Source organism: Muntiacus reevesi, chromosome 17, assembly GCF_963930625.1.
Source record: "Muntiacus reevesi chromosome 17, mMunRee1.1, whole genome shotgun sequence".
NCBI classification, from domain to species: Eukaryota; Metazoa; Chordata; class Mammalia; order Artiodactyla; family Cervidae; genus Muntiacus; species Muntiacus reevesi.
In genome coordinates, this window is record NC_089265.1 from 37,413,258 (window position 1) to 37,427,989 (window position 14,732).

General features: G+C 40.0%; 1 protein-coding gene across 1 annotated transcript in view; it reads right to left on the reverse strand.

The window, feature by feature from the left end:
- Nucleotides 1–14,732, reverse strand: part of SLC1A1 (solute carrier family 1 member 1) — a 76,100-nt gene that overhangs the window by 12,350 nt on the left and 49,018 nt on the right. The window contains exons 3-8 of the mRNA XM_065907837.1: nucleotides 9,651–9,743; nucleotides 7,791–7,905; nucleotides 6,540–6,582; nucleotides 5,042–5,140; nucleotides 1,696–1,880; nucleotides 504–611 (exon numbers count right to left, since the gene is read on the reverse strand). Coding sequence (XP_065763909.1) covers nucleotides 504–611; nucleotides 1,696–1,880; nucleotides 5,042–5,140; nucleotides 6,540–6,582; nucleotides 7,791–7,905; nucleotides 9,651–9,743 — 643 coding nt within the window. The remainder of the gene's footprint in view (nucleotides 1–503; nucleotides 612–1,695; nucleotides 1,881–5,041; nucleotides 5,141–6,539; nucleotides 6,583–7,790; nucleotides 7,906–9,650; nucleotides 9,744–14,732) is intronic.

Here is a 14,732-nt window from a genome sequence, read left to right on the forward strand (position 1 = left end):
CCAGCACCCTCTCTGATGATGCAGGGTGTGACAGTGCTTACCAGTTCCCCAACAGGGTTGGAACCAACCACCCATCCCACTCCTGCTTGCTCCAGTCTAACTTAGTTTAGGCCCTGCCTAATTTCTTTCAGGCTCAGGGTACATGGGGACTGTTCTTACTTGTTTGGTTGGCTTACATCCTTGAAGAAGGGAAGGCCAGGAGAGGGCCAAGAGAGGCTACCAGTGGGTTTTTCTCTTAAGAAATGATTTTAACACAGCTAATAAAGGCAGTGACAAAGCATGGTCCAGGCTGTTCTGCCAAGATCTGGAAATTAGCACAGTGTGATCCACCTCCAGTTCAGCTGTTAAAGGGCAGCCCTTCTCCCCACTGCTCTCTTATCCCTGAACCTCATCTTTCCCTGCCAGTGGGAGAGAAGCCAGTTTCACCAACTGAAACCTGGCCTCTCAACAGCAATTCATTGGCTCAAATGAGGTTTCAGTGTCTTCTCTTGAGTCTGACATACCCACTCAGGACGGTGGCCATGTAAAGGCCCAGTTTGCGGAATATTTCCCAGTCTTCAACTTCTATGATCTTTCCGGCAATCAGGAACAAAATACCAATTGGCATGTAGCTAGAAAGTAAGCACAAAAAAAAAGACATACTTCTGTCATCAAATATTTTCTCAGGGTGGAAATGCTGGGAAAGAAACAAGCCAGGGCATATACCTCGGCTTGGGGTGTGCCCTTAGCTGGGAAGGGCACAGGGTATACACAATGAAGCTAAGGTCTCAGTTTCAGCCCAGCTGGACTACACTGGCTACAGGTTTCAGCACCCCTGTGCACCTTAAATTCTACCCACCCATGCCACCATAAGGGGCACTCTGGTCCATACCCCATGCCTTGCTCCTATGCACATACACCCTGCTGACTGTCATGTTTGCAGGTCTCTCTCTAGCTTGACTCTCCAATCATGGCCTCTAGGCTCGTTCTAGACACAGTCATCTTGTTTCCCAGGTAGTGGTATCAGCAACAGAACCAGTTATGTAATAGCTCTGTTGTGATAGCTCTGTTTGTGGAGCTATCATTACATGCTTTGCATTGGGTTAGGTATTTCACATGCATCATTCACTTAATGTACTCCTCCCAACTTGAGGGCTAGACTTTATTATCCTTTTTAACAGATGATGAAGCTGAAGTTCAGCAGGATTAACTGAAATAACTAAACCCTTTACTGTCACTGTCAAGGTCTACACTTCGAACCAACTTGCTGTGAGATAAGAGAGGCAGAGGTCTCCCAGGCAAGGTGGACTTTTCAGCATCTCCAGGGACAGGGCAGATGCTCAGGTGGTGCAGCTGCTATGCTTGCCTATGGCAGCTTTCATTTGGATGTATTAGGGCCCATGTGTACCTACTGCATCCCTTCTGCATGGGGCCTGATAAGGAAAGCAACCTGTGTTCTGGAAAACTCCTTCAAATCACTCCTTTAAGAGTTCTTTCTTACATAAATGCTGCTTGGTTGCAAGATGATCAAGGACCTTGGTAGAAAAGACAATGGCTGATCTCTAGACTTTCATTAGTGAACTGAGTCGTGTGTAATACGTGGAATTATTTAATACTCTAGGGTGAGGTGAGTTGAGAAACATAAACCTTTTCCTTCTAGTTTTGAAGGGTCAGCCATCAGGGGAAGCAAGATGGCATTAACCGGTGTCTGCTCACCACATAATGATCTGAACAATTTTCATGGTTGCGTCACTCAGAGCATTGAAGAAATCCACCAGAATCTGTCCCCTTTCTCCCATTTTTCCAATGACAATTCCAAAGACGAGGCAAAAGACGATCAAGCCCAGGACATTTATGCCATCTGAATACATGCCTACGACTTTGTATTCCTTTGTTTTGTTCTGTGGATTAAAACCAAGAGAATAATATTGATGCGTGATTATAATCTTGTTAGGATGCATAGACCCTGAAACAGGAAGATATGATAACCAAACAAACTAGTGACCTAACAACAACTTAGGATCAACGAGTTTAGGAGCAAAAAAAAACACCCCACCTACGCATGTATCAAATTTTACTACCCCCACCTCTGGCATTGAAGTTTGAAGTGTTTCCCCCCCCCCCTCTCTTTCAGCAAATCCATACTTGAATATTTCTTTTGAAGATTTCTTATTCTGGGGTGTTTTAAATTTTTAATAACTTTAGGCACTTTTCAGTTATTTTAACTAGTAGTTACATTAGGAGTCTGCATAAAAAGATACAAATTAATAATGCAGGAAGCTCAAAATATTTACCAGTGCAGACATTTTTAGGACACTTTACTATCTATTTTATCCTGATAATGAACACAGGAACATTTTTTACTGCCTCTAACCTTAGATAACCAATAGGATTTTATTTTAGATAAAAATTAACCAGATATCTACTACTATGAACCATTTCTTCATTTTATCCTGGGTAAGAATAGCATGGGGACTTCCCAGGTGGCTCAGTGGTAAAGAATTCGCCTGCCAATACAGGAGATGAGGGTACAATTCCTGGGTCGGAAAGATCCCCTGGAGGAGGAAATGGCAACCCACTCTAGTATTCTTGCCTGGAGAAATCTCATGGACAGAGGAGCCTCCATGGGCTGTAGTCCATAGGGTCACAAAGAGTCGGATACAACTGCACATGCATGTGCGCGCGCACACACACACACACACACACACACACACACACACATGAGTAGCATGGGATATACCAAGAGATAATTCGATCCTAGTTGTGCAGCATCAGCTTAACTGAGAGATTTCACAGGAAGATAACATATTCTGAGTGGTGCAAACCAGGTTTATAAAGAATTATGTGGATGAGCCACTGGGGTACCAATTATTTCTTACTTATGATCTGACATGACAGACACATATTTATCGAGCAGTTAGTATGTTAACTGCATTGGCTACAGCGTAAGGTCTTAAAATGCGGCTGGATAGACAAGACTAACTGTGAGAAACATGAGCCAATGATAGCAAGATGGTGTGTAATTAACTGCACAGCCAAGCTATGAGTTACAGGCATCCTGTGGAGACTGGAGACATGAATGAGGGCTGTGAAGACAGTGAAGGACAGGCTCGAGCAGCAGGCAGCCAGGAGATAAGCAGAGATCTAGAAAGCAGACTCCAGAAAAATGGTAAGGAAAGGCAGACATCATCACACACCAGGTCTCTGTACTCTACTCATCCTTTACAGCCGCCACACTAATTTAGACTTCCCTATTCTATTAGGGAGTATTCTATTTTTTCCAACTGTAATATTCATCGCTTTTCACACGAGAGCATATATCACATGTGTATTTTCTCTGTCATAATCCCAGTGCCCATCAGAGCTTGGCTCATGGAGAGTGCTCTGAAAAATCTCTGTGGAACCGTATCAAGAAGCAAGAGCAGGAATTCATTGAGGAGTTGGATCTAGATAGAATAGATTGGGCTCACCGAGAAGTAAGCTGGGAAACCAGGGAGGAGCCAGGTCATGGAGGGCTTTCTGTAGGAAAAAAGGGGGAGCTAACCGTGGCCTATTTAATGTGAACTCCTAAATCTACTGCATTTTCTTTCCCCTTAAATTTTTCCTTCCTAAGTGAAGGCAGAGTACATTCAGGAGAAATCTACTACAGGACTACAAATGTACTACTTCAGGCCAACCTGATCTAATCTCCAGCTGGAGAAAGAAATGGCAACCCACTACAGTATTCTTGCCTGGAGAATCCCATGGACAGAGGAACCTGGCAGGCTACAGTCCATGGGGTCACAAGAGTCGGACACAACTTAGTGACTAAACCACCAGAATCTCGAACAATGAAATCCTAAAAGTTCTCAGAGCCAACTGATTTCATTGATAAGTTTATGGCAAACTCCTGTTGGCAAAACCTATCCTGAACTGAGATGAGGCTACAGATAGCCTATTTTTCTCACTTAGTAGCCACACTGTAAGTTAGTTGCAGAAATGTTGATGTGCTTGATTCTAGATTATTATTGCCAATTTCACTTAAAGATGTTGTATAACATATCGTATACACATCACCTGGCCCTTCTAAAGTGAAAAACTCTGGACTCAGAATCATATTTGGGCAGAGAGTTTTAAATAAGGAACTGCAGGCCTGCATTCCATGTTTATGTGGTCTTGCAAATCTAACGATGTTCCCAGAGATACCCAACTCAACTCTGGGTGGCAGAGACAGAAGTGACAGGACTCATTCTTTTCTCTGTGTGGTTCAGTTGCTCTTCATTATTCTCAGAAGTTATACTCTATACAGTGGCCGCCAACACTGACTTAGGGAATATTGAGTCAATGTTCCTAAGGGGAAACAGAGGATTAGGTTCCTAGGAATCAACAGTCATATCATTTTGGTCAAATAATCAATATGAAACCTTGTTTTCTCTGTGTTTAAGTTCAAAGACACCTTATTTAATATATATTGTTTAATCACTAACATCGAACTCACTTTAACTCATGCCTGAATGAGACTTCTCTAACACATGTATTTTCTCATATGGACCATCAGCTTTCTCTTGCGTTTGGGAACACTAACTAGCCAGCAGTGCAGCACGATGGTTGGGAGACGTTTCAAACAGTGAAATTACCAAGCTAACACACAAAACTGAGAAAAATGTGGCAAAGACACACCGCACAGAGGACACACATTTACCATATAAGAGCTGAACCAGGGAGGGGATGTGTGTATACATACAGCTGATTCACTTCGTTGTACAGTAGAAACCAACATAACATTGTAAAGCAATTATACTCCAATAAAAAAAGGAAAAAAACAAACTGCTGAACATAGCCTTGTTCAACCTCAGCTGGGACATGTGCATGGGCAAATTACATTTTTCACCACTCTTGGTGTGTCTGTGAATGACCAGCACCATACTGATTTTTGGGTTACAAATGCATTTTAGTACATAGGCAAATTCACAAATGTGGAATCTGAGAACAATGAGGATCTACTTATTTCCATCTCCTGCTCACTCATGACTTGGCCCCTGCCTATTGGGGAAGGGAGCAGACAAAAGGGTGTAAGTGGTACCTTGGAAATGGCAGTTGTCATGATGGCTGTGACAGACGCTTCGGTGCTGTTTGTCCCTGGCTCCTCAGAAAGCTTCACTTCTTCACGTGTGGTTTTGTACTGCATGTTGGAGGGGGGAAAGGTCAAAGAAATAAAAAAAGAATTTTTAAGCTCCTAAGGATAAACCATAGGAATGTTACTTTGGCCAGATAAGTGTCACTGAAAGGTTCCACCTCTGAGGCCTCTATCGGCTTTGGTTTTGGACGGTACTACCCCTGAGACTTTGGAAGCAAAACTGGGATTGAGAACTCCAACCCTCTGACCACCATAGCCACCATCAATGGTGTCAAAATGTTCTCTCACTTTTGTAGTAAGGGACCAATTAATGGAACAACAATGTAGAAGAAAGCATAGGTTTTATCTTTAGGTACTTTAATAGATTCTACAGGAATCCTGTCAATCATTTTTGTTTCTATTTATTTATTCATTTATTATTTTCAACCTGGGGAAAAAACACCACATCACTTTAAATTTAGTTACCATGACTTTAGTAAACATCAAGAACTATATGGTTGTTCCAAAGTCAATAGTCCCTTTAGGGCTATTACGTGAGTGAGATTTCTGTTAAATTCCCTTCCTTCACCCGTTTGATTCTGCTGAGCTTCAGCAGAGACGTTTAAGAAAGAGCTAGTATATCATCACAGTGGGCATAAATGTTACTCCTACAAGGCTCTGCCAACACCAGGAACCTTACAACTGACCACTGTGGCTGAACCGCAAATGCACCCCCTAAATAGAGGTGGTTCTGTGCCTCTTGGAGGTCAGCAGGGAGCAATTTAATTGCCATTTTTGTTGGTCAACATAGAGGTCTCTGTTTGTGTAATTTATGTAAATGAATTCAGCAGCTTGTGATAGACTCAGCTGTCTTAAAGTGCATAGATAAACAAGAGAAGAAGGCTTAAAGGAAATGGGAGTGAAGAGATTGTGAAACTTCCCTAAAGGAAAAAAAGTGGCTTTGTTACATTGCTCTGTAGAGTGCCAGCAGTGGGAACGTAGTGATGAAAGAAAATACCAGATACCAGGAACACTAACCACCCACACAGGTCACATACTGATTTCCCAATGTGGGGGTAGAGGTTACCTTTCCTAACTGCATTATATCTGCAGATAGTCTGAGCTTCTTCACAAATAAAAAGTGGTTCTCCGAAACTAGGTGTTAGAAGCCAGATCTGAGAACACTCATTATTTGACAGGTTCCTGACTTGCCCCAGTTGAAACCATTTGGGGAAAAAATGAAGCCTAAGGGAAAAGGGAGCAGTGTAAGCTACAACAGGCATGCTCCTATGGCTGGAAAGACTGGGGTTGACAGGCCACCGGAAATTCCTCCATTCACAGGTATTAATACATCTCCCCTTTTTTGATGGGCTAATTCCATTTCTTAGGTAATAGAAGAAAAAAAAAACTTAATGGGTAAGGAGGAAGAGTAGAACAGCTTGAGGGCAAAAATCATTATCCTTACCTGCTGAAAACAGGCTTGGACAAGGTTCTCAGGGAACATATTCCTGTTGGAGACATGAAAAGCAGTATCACATTAAGACAAAAGTGGGTTTTGTTTGTTTGTTTTTGTCGCACCCAATACATTGATGGAAATGAGTATGCTATAGGATTAGTACTATGATTTTGGTCTCGCCTTTGCATAATGCTTCCTGTATTAAGATTTCTTTTTCTCTACTGAGCTTCAGTTAGGGAATAGAAAGCTCTCCCAACTAACCATCACACTTAACTGATTCATTGAGTAGCCAACACGGTTGCTGTCCTTGGTGAAATATGTACTAGCAGGTGGACACGCACAGTTAAGAGACTTTTTTAAGATTTCGCACATTTCTGTTTTCATCAATGAGAGTCGACTGCACTTGTTCCCAAATTCTTTATGCCAGTTGCAAATATCATTGTAATTATTGAATGAAATATTATGTAAATCAATGCAATATGAGTCTGAAAAGGAAGGAGCAGTTTCTATAAAAACTAAGCTGGAATGCCTGGAAACTCATTCAAGGCAAGTGAGTAAAATTTCTGTTGTTGCATTAGGTAAGGGAAGACAATTGAAATAAAAAGAACAGCCGGAAGAACTCAGCTCTCAGCTTTCCTTGCAATTTCTAAGGGTTTTGTTGCTCTACTTCATGAAAACTGAGCCTGGAAATTGTAGATGATGCATTTATAAAGGCAGCCTAGGCAACAGAAATATGAAATTACAATAAACTGACACAAAGAAATGACCTTGGCCCCACATAAAAAAAGGGTAAATAAATGCCTTTAAGTTTTAAGCATAAACAAAGTACGTAGTGCATATTTATGACTCTCTGCTTTAAATGCTGTTTTTTAAAATTGACTGACCAATCTATAGCCCTGATTGTTTCAGATAAGAGGGTTTCTCCTGTACAATTAAAAAATATATTTCTTCAAGTTGCTTCAGAACCAACTACCCAATACAGCCCAGAATCTTAATGCAACAAGTATCTTTGGGCATCTCTGTCCATCCTAAACCCTGAGAGAGACCCTGTTCCTTCCATTCCCTTGTGGAACCATCACCTGGAAAGCAGGACTGGATATGTAACTTGCAGGGTCCAGGGCAAAATTAACACATACAATAATTTAAAAATTATCAAAAAATTTCAAGATGGCATTAGCAGAGCATTAAACCAAGCACGGGGCCCTGTGCAACTACATAGGCTGTATGCCTGTGAAGCCACGCTGCTGGCCGGACACCCACCTGATCAGGTCTAACATGGCATCCACTGTGCTGACTTCAGGGGTGTTCCCTGTCCTGTCAATTTCATTCACTTTCTGGGTGACACCAGGCTTGATGCTCACCACCAGCACGATACCTGTAACCAAAGATAACACCCACAGAGCATTAAGAATCTCCCAGGGCACCTGATACCTCTTGTGCATCCATCTTAGAGTGCCAGGCAATAGTGGGATGGGGACCCTGAGAAATCTACCCCAAATACCAAGCCTCAGCAGGAACCTCAGCAGAATTACTGCCTTAATTACTTGCCATCTAAATAAAGCAGAAGGAACTCTTCCTGTGTGTTTTTAAAAAATGAGCGGCTGCATTCCAGAACTGCTTCTGGAAACACTTGCTGATGAGAATGCTCTTTTCTTCTTTAGCTTATGAGATCTGCCTCGGCAGGGGTCGGGGTGAGAAGGACTTATTTTCCAACTCAGGGCACTCAGCATCTTTCTGTAACTTTTACCCATAGATGCTGGTATTTTTCTGAGGGTCACAGAGAATAAGCCTTGTCTTTCTGTCATACCACAGCCATCAAATATCTGAAAAGCTGTGTGTAACCCACAAAAGGATTTAGGTTAGGGAGGGTTGTTCTGTGTGACTCTTAGGGGGTGCAATGAGAACGGGAGTTCTGAGGAGAGAGAGTTGATTTTGCTATAAAGAAAAACTGTTTAAACAGAGGGCATCTGGGACTTCCCTGGAGGTCCAGTGATTAAGACTTCATGATTCCACTGCAGAGGATGCAGGTTCAATCCCTGGCCGGGGAACTAAGGCCCTGCATGTTGTGTGGTCAAAAAATAAAAACAACCAGAATCTGAACGGACCATTTTGGAGCTAATGGGTTCTGCTTGAGGTGTCCAAGCAGAGGTGGGAGGTTTTAGGAAAGACCAGGTTGATGAACTGGAGGGGAGTAAAGAAAAGGCCCCATACCCTTATCACTCTTCTCAAAAAGAAATGCCCCTCCAACGGGGTAGGACTTAAGAATGCTGAATGCATTAGTTTTGCTGATAGGAGGAGTCAGTGGCAATACAGGGGCCATGAATGGGTGTGGTCTACTCTCCCCTCTCAGGGTTGCAGAAAAGGTATCAGCCCAGCTTTGTTCTTTGTGTTGGCCTCCCTCAGGAGCCTAATGAAATGTGGTTTTGGTTTAAGGCAGGGTTCAGGGCCTCCTAGGTCACCTGGCTTAATACCATTAAAATCTTATGACATCCTCAGTTCATCAAAGCAGAGCTCTAAGGGTCAAGCTGGCTGCAACATTTGAGTACACTGCCCCCTCTCACCACTGGGGGCATCCTTCTTAAAATGTCATGCTAGGTCACAAACAATGGACCATACTTTTTTCACAAAAGTGTCAAAGGTATATGAGCAACCATAGTCCCTTATTAGAATATTCTCCCTCTTTCAAGTGAAATTTATACTTGGCAAGATTTCTATTAGCTCTGGGCACTATGTGAAATTAGAAATGTACTGAAATGCTGTATGTCTGAAATACTTTATAATTATACTCAAACCCACTATTATAGACTAATTATCAAGTTTAACGATTAGCTCTTTGCTTCACTTTCTTTGACCCAATGATCCAGATAAGGTGAAGAATTGTCCCTCTCTCTGTTTATTTACTAGAGACATTAATAAGCAGTACCATGGCTGAAACTCAGTCAGTATTATATTTGTTCATATAAAAGGTTCTGTGCTGACTTCAAGCCTAACAGCTTCATAGCAGTTTAACAACTGTACTTTCTGATCTTTAAAAAAGTGTGCGTTTAAAAAAACCAACTACTTTTAAATGGAAAGTCACAATTATACAGAAAAAAAAAAGGATTCAGAAATAAATTTTACCTAAAACTACGGCAATGAGAGTGGTACAGAAATAATAAACCACAGCACGCAGACCAATTTTTCCAGATACGTTGGAATCCAGTGTAGCAACACCTGAAAGGGCGAGAAGTCAAATTATATTACTTGAAGAAAAATTTCCAGGACTGGTGGCAATTCAGTCCTCAAGATGTGAAAAGAGCTGAGCGGTATGTCTTTATTTGCTAGGTCTATCTCACACATTTTCTTTGAATAAATACATTGGGGGAAAGAACCATTTCAGTATTCCAAATGCAAAATTAAGAGACTGAAGGTTAGTAGGGGGCAAGATCCCCTCTGGCTAAATCCCCACCACCTCAGCTCTTAGTGAGTGCTGTGTCTGTGACTCCTGAGAGGGGTGGTCATGAGACAAGTAAGAGGAGTCCCTCTTTGGCATCTGCTCTAAGAACTTTACCATTGTATCACTCGACATTCTTTTGGGATTCAGTATTAGGGAAAAGTTTACCTTAAAGAACTGAGAAGGTTCTTTCATCACATAATAAAAATTGTATAACTCATGATCATTTCCCTTTCTGCCTTTCCTGTCAGGAATCTCAGAGTCAACTAAAAAGATAACTTTTATATGTGATTATTAAGTAATATATATGTTCATTACAATTATCTAAAGAAAGGAAAAAATGTAAAGATGAAAACAAAAATCACTTCATGTCATCAGCTATTGTTAATATTCTGGTGAATATTATCCCCATATATTTTCCTCAATTTTTTATAAACAGGGCTGAGATAGTTTTATAGTTTATAATCCTCTCTCTTCTAAATACAATATCATAAGCATTTTTCTTATTGTTACAAATTCACCCTGCAGATAATTTTAAAGGCAACATAATCTTCTGTCATGTGGCTGTACCATATGGTATTTAATCATCTCCTTAGTGATGGATTTTTAGACGATATCAGGACCAAATTCAATAATAAAGCACAGTCATTTCATTATCCTTCCTGGCTAGCAGATTTCCTTCTTTTCATGATTTTCAAATTGCTTTTATGTTTAAAACCATAGTCTGTATGGCTTTGATTATGAGACTCCTTAAAACCCTTGTTTTAATAAGTTGGGATATAAATAAAAATTTCTGAGGGCACAGATAATCTAAGAAACTCATGACCACATTGTTTAGATCTAGTTTCAAAAGGTCTTTGGGAACATAGATGCAAAAATCCTTAACAAAATTCTAGCAAACAGAATCCAACAACATATTAAAAAAATCATACACCATGACCAAGTGGGCTTTATCCCAGGAATGCAAGGATTCTTTAATATCCGCAAATCAATCAATGTAATACACCACATTAACAAATTGAAAGATAAAAACCATATGATTATCTCAATAGATGCAGAGAAAGCCTTTGACAAAATTCAACACTCATTTATGATTAAAACTCTCCAGAAAGCAGGAATAGAAGGAACATACCTCAACATAATAAAAGCTATATATGAAAAACCCACAGCAAGCATCACCCTCAATGTGAAAGCATTTCCCCTGAAATCAGGAACAAGACAAGGGTGCCCACTCTCACCACTACTATTCAACATAGTGTTGGAAGTTTTGGCCACAGCAATCAGAGCACAAAAAGAAGTAAAAGGAATCCAGATAGGAAAAGAAGAAGTAAAACTCTCGCTGTTTGCAGATGACATGATTCTCTACATAGAAAACCCTAAAGACTCTTCCAGAAAATTACTAGAGCTAATCAATGAATACAGTAAAGTTGCAGGATATAAAATTAACACACAGAAATCCCTTGCATTCCTATATACTAACAATGAAAAAACAGAAAGAGAAATTAAGGAAACAATACCATTCACCATTGCAACAAAAAGAATAAAATACTTAGGAGTATATCTACCTAAAGAAACGAAAGACCTATACATAGAAAACTATAAAACACTGATGAAAGAAATCAAAGAGGACACAAACAGATGAAGAAACATACCGTGTTCATGGATTGGAAGAATCAATATTGTCAAAATGGCTATTCTACCCAAAGCAATCTATAGATTCAATGCAATCCCTATCAAGCTACCAACGGTATTTTTCACAGAACTAGAACAAATAATTTCACAATTTGTATGGAAATACAAAAAACCTCGACTAGCCAAAGTAATCTTGAGAAAGAAGAATGGAACTGGAGGAATCAACCTGCCTGACTTCAGACTCTACTACAAAGCCACAGTCATCAAGACAGTATGGTACTGGCACAAAGACAGAAATATAGATCAATGGAACAGAATAGAAAGCCCAGAGATAAATCCACGAACCTATGGACACCTTATCTTTGGCAAAGGAAGCTAGGATATACAATGGAAAAAAGACAACCTCTTTAACAAGTGGTGCTGGGAAAACTGGTCAACCACTTGTAAAAGAATGAAACTAGAACACTTTCTAACACCATACACAAAAATAAACTCAAAATGGATTAAAGATCTAAATGTAAGACCAGAAACTATAAAACTCCTAGAGGAGAACATAGGCAAAACACTCTCTGACATAAATCTCAGCAAGATCCTCTATGACCCACCTCCCAGAATATTGGAAATAAAAGCAAAAATAAACAAATGGGACCTAATGAAACTTAAAAGCTTCTGCACTACAAAGGAAACTATAAGTAAGGTGAAAAGACAGCCCTCAGATTGGGAGAAAATAATAGCAAATGAAGAAACAGACAAAGGATTAATCTCAAAAATATACAAGAAACTCCTACAGCTCAATTCCAGAAAAATAAATCACCCAATCAAAAAATGGGCCAAAGAACTAAACAGACATTTCTCCAAAGAAGACATACAGATGGCTAACAAACACATGAAAAGATGCTCAACATCACTCATCATCAGAGAAATGCAAATCAAAACCACAATGAGGTACCATTACACGCCAGTCAGGATGGCTGCTATCCAAAAGTCTACAAGCAATAAATGCTGGAGAGGGTGTGGAGAAAAGGGAACCTTCTTACACTGTTGGTGGGAATGCAAACTAGTACAGCCACTATGGAGAACAGTGTGGAGATTTCTTAAAAAACTGGAAATAGAATTGCCATATGACCCAGCAATACCACTTCTGGGCATACACACTGAGGAAACCCAGATCTGAAAGGACACGTGCACGCCAATGTTCATTGCAGCACTGTTTATAATAGCCAGGACATGGAAGCAACCTAGATGCCCATCAGCAGACGAATGGATAAGGAAGCTCTGGTACATATACACCATGGAATATTACTCAGCCGTTAAAAAGAATTCATTTGAATCAGTTCTAATGAGATGGATGAAACGGGGCCCATTATACAGAGTGAAGTAAGCCAGAAAGATAACATTACAGCATACTAACACATATATATGGAATTTAGAAAGATGGTAACGATAATCCTTTATGCAAAACAGAAAAAGAGACACAGAAGTATAGAACAGACATTTGGACTCTGTGGGAGAAGGTGAGGGTGGGATGTTTCGAAAGAACAGCATGTATATTATCTATGGTGAAACAGGTCACCAGCCCAGGTGGGATGCATGAGACAAGTGCTCGGGTCTGGTGCACTGGGAGGACCCAGAGGAGTCGGGTGGAGAGGGAGGTGGGAGGGGGGATCGGGATGGGGAATACGTGTAACTCTATGGCTGATTCATGTCAATGTATGACAAAACCCACTGAAATGTTGTGAAGTAATTAGCCTCCAACTAATAAAAAAATTTTTTTAAAAATAATAAAGTCATAAAGGTAAGACCCTAAAAAAAAAAATTGAATGGATAAGAAATGGAAAAGAGAAGGTAGTAGAGTGCATCTAAGATATATTTGACATCTAACTTATATTTCATAAATATAAAGTGATTTTCAGGTTAAAAAAAAAAAATCTTTGGATGGGCGAGAGAACCACTTTTGCCTCATTTCAAATAGTCAGAAAAATGACTGAATGTTACTTGACTTACAGTGGTTGTATGGAATGCCAAGGACAGATACAGAGGTGGAAAGCATACATCCCCACTTGCTAGAAACCTTTGCCCTCCATCAAAGATGCTCATATAAATGTGGTCAAATGATGCATCTCTCTAACTGGACTGCTTCTATGTGATACACAAAGCCAGGTTGAGAAGCTATCAAATCATCTTTCAGCAAGCTATCATTTGGAAGTTTCAGACTACCCTGTCTGATTTCCAAAATGAGAATCACATTTTGAATCAAATGATTACCACAGAAAATGATTTTCTGAGTCTTCGACACGCATGAGTTGTTCCAGAACTGTTACCCTGAAGTACAGGGTAGCAGGAAAAACGAAGAGGTGGCCATAAGGCAACCCCAAGGAAAAGGCAGTAAACATGCAGGCTATCCGCAAACACAAGTAGGTTTTATATTCACTCCTCACACTATAAAAGGCCTATCCATTTTTTTTAAGTGACTAGGGGATTATGCTCCTCAAATATAATCAGACATAGTTGACGTTTGGGAAAAATCCGTAAGGAAGCTATGATGATGATGATGATGACAGAAAAAGACATCTCTCACTCTAAACACACCATTCCTCTGGCTGTTGATTGCTTCTTCTGAAGCTATATTTTGAGGGAAGAGGCTCTGGCCTCTAGAAGTTACCCCACTATGTTGTTAAGGGTTCATTCATCAACCTCCAGAGCAAGACTGCACAATTACTGTACAGTGAGCATATTGCAACAGTCACATCCTAGAATAACCTGGATGGCAAGATTCTATTTCTTTGGGAAAAAGAATGTGGTGTGCTGAGCAGACTTTGTTTTCCTATTGTTCAGACAATTAAAAACAATAATTCTGTAAGAAATCATAATGACAAAAAAATAGTGAAATAAAATGACAGCAAAAGAGATACTGAAAGCTACAACTCAGAAACCAATGAACTAGCTCATATTTAGTTTTAGTCTCTTAAAAAAGAGCAAACAATAATGCAAATATATAAGCTTGCTAAGTATATTGATTATAAAATGTTCCTATTCTATTTTTGAGCTCTATACATTATTTTGATAGACAATTATAATGATTATTCATGACAATAATGGTAATTAAAAAAAAAAGAAAATTACCAATCTAGATATTT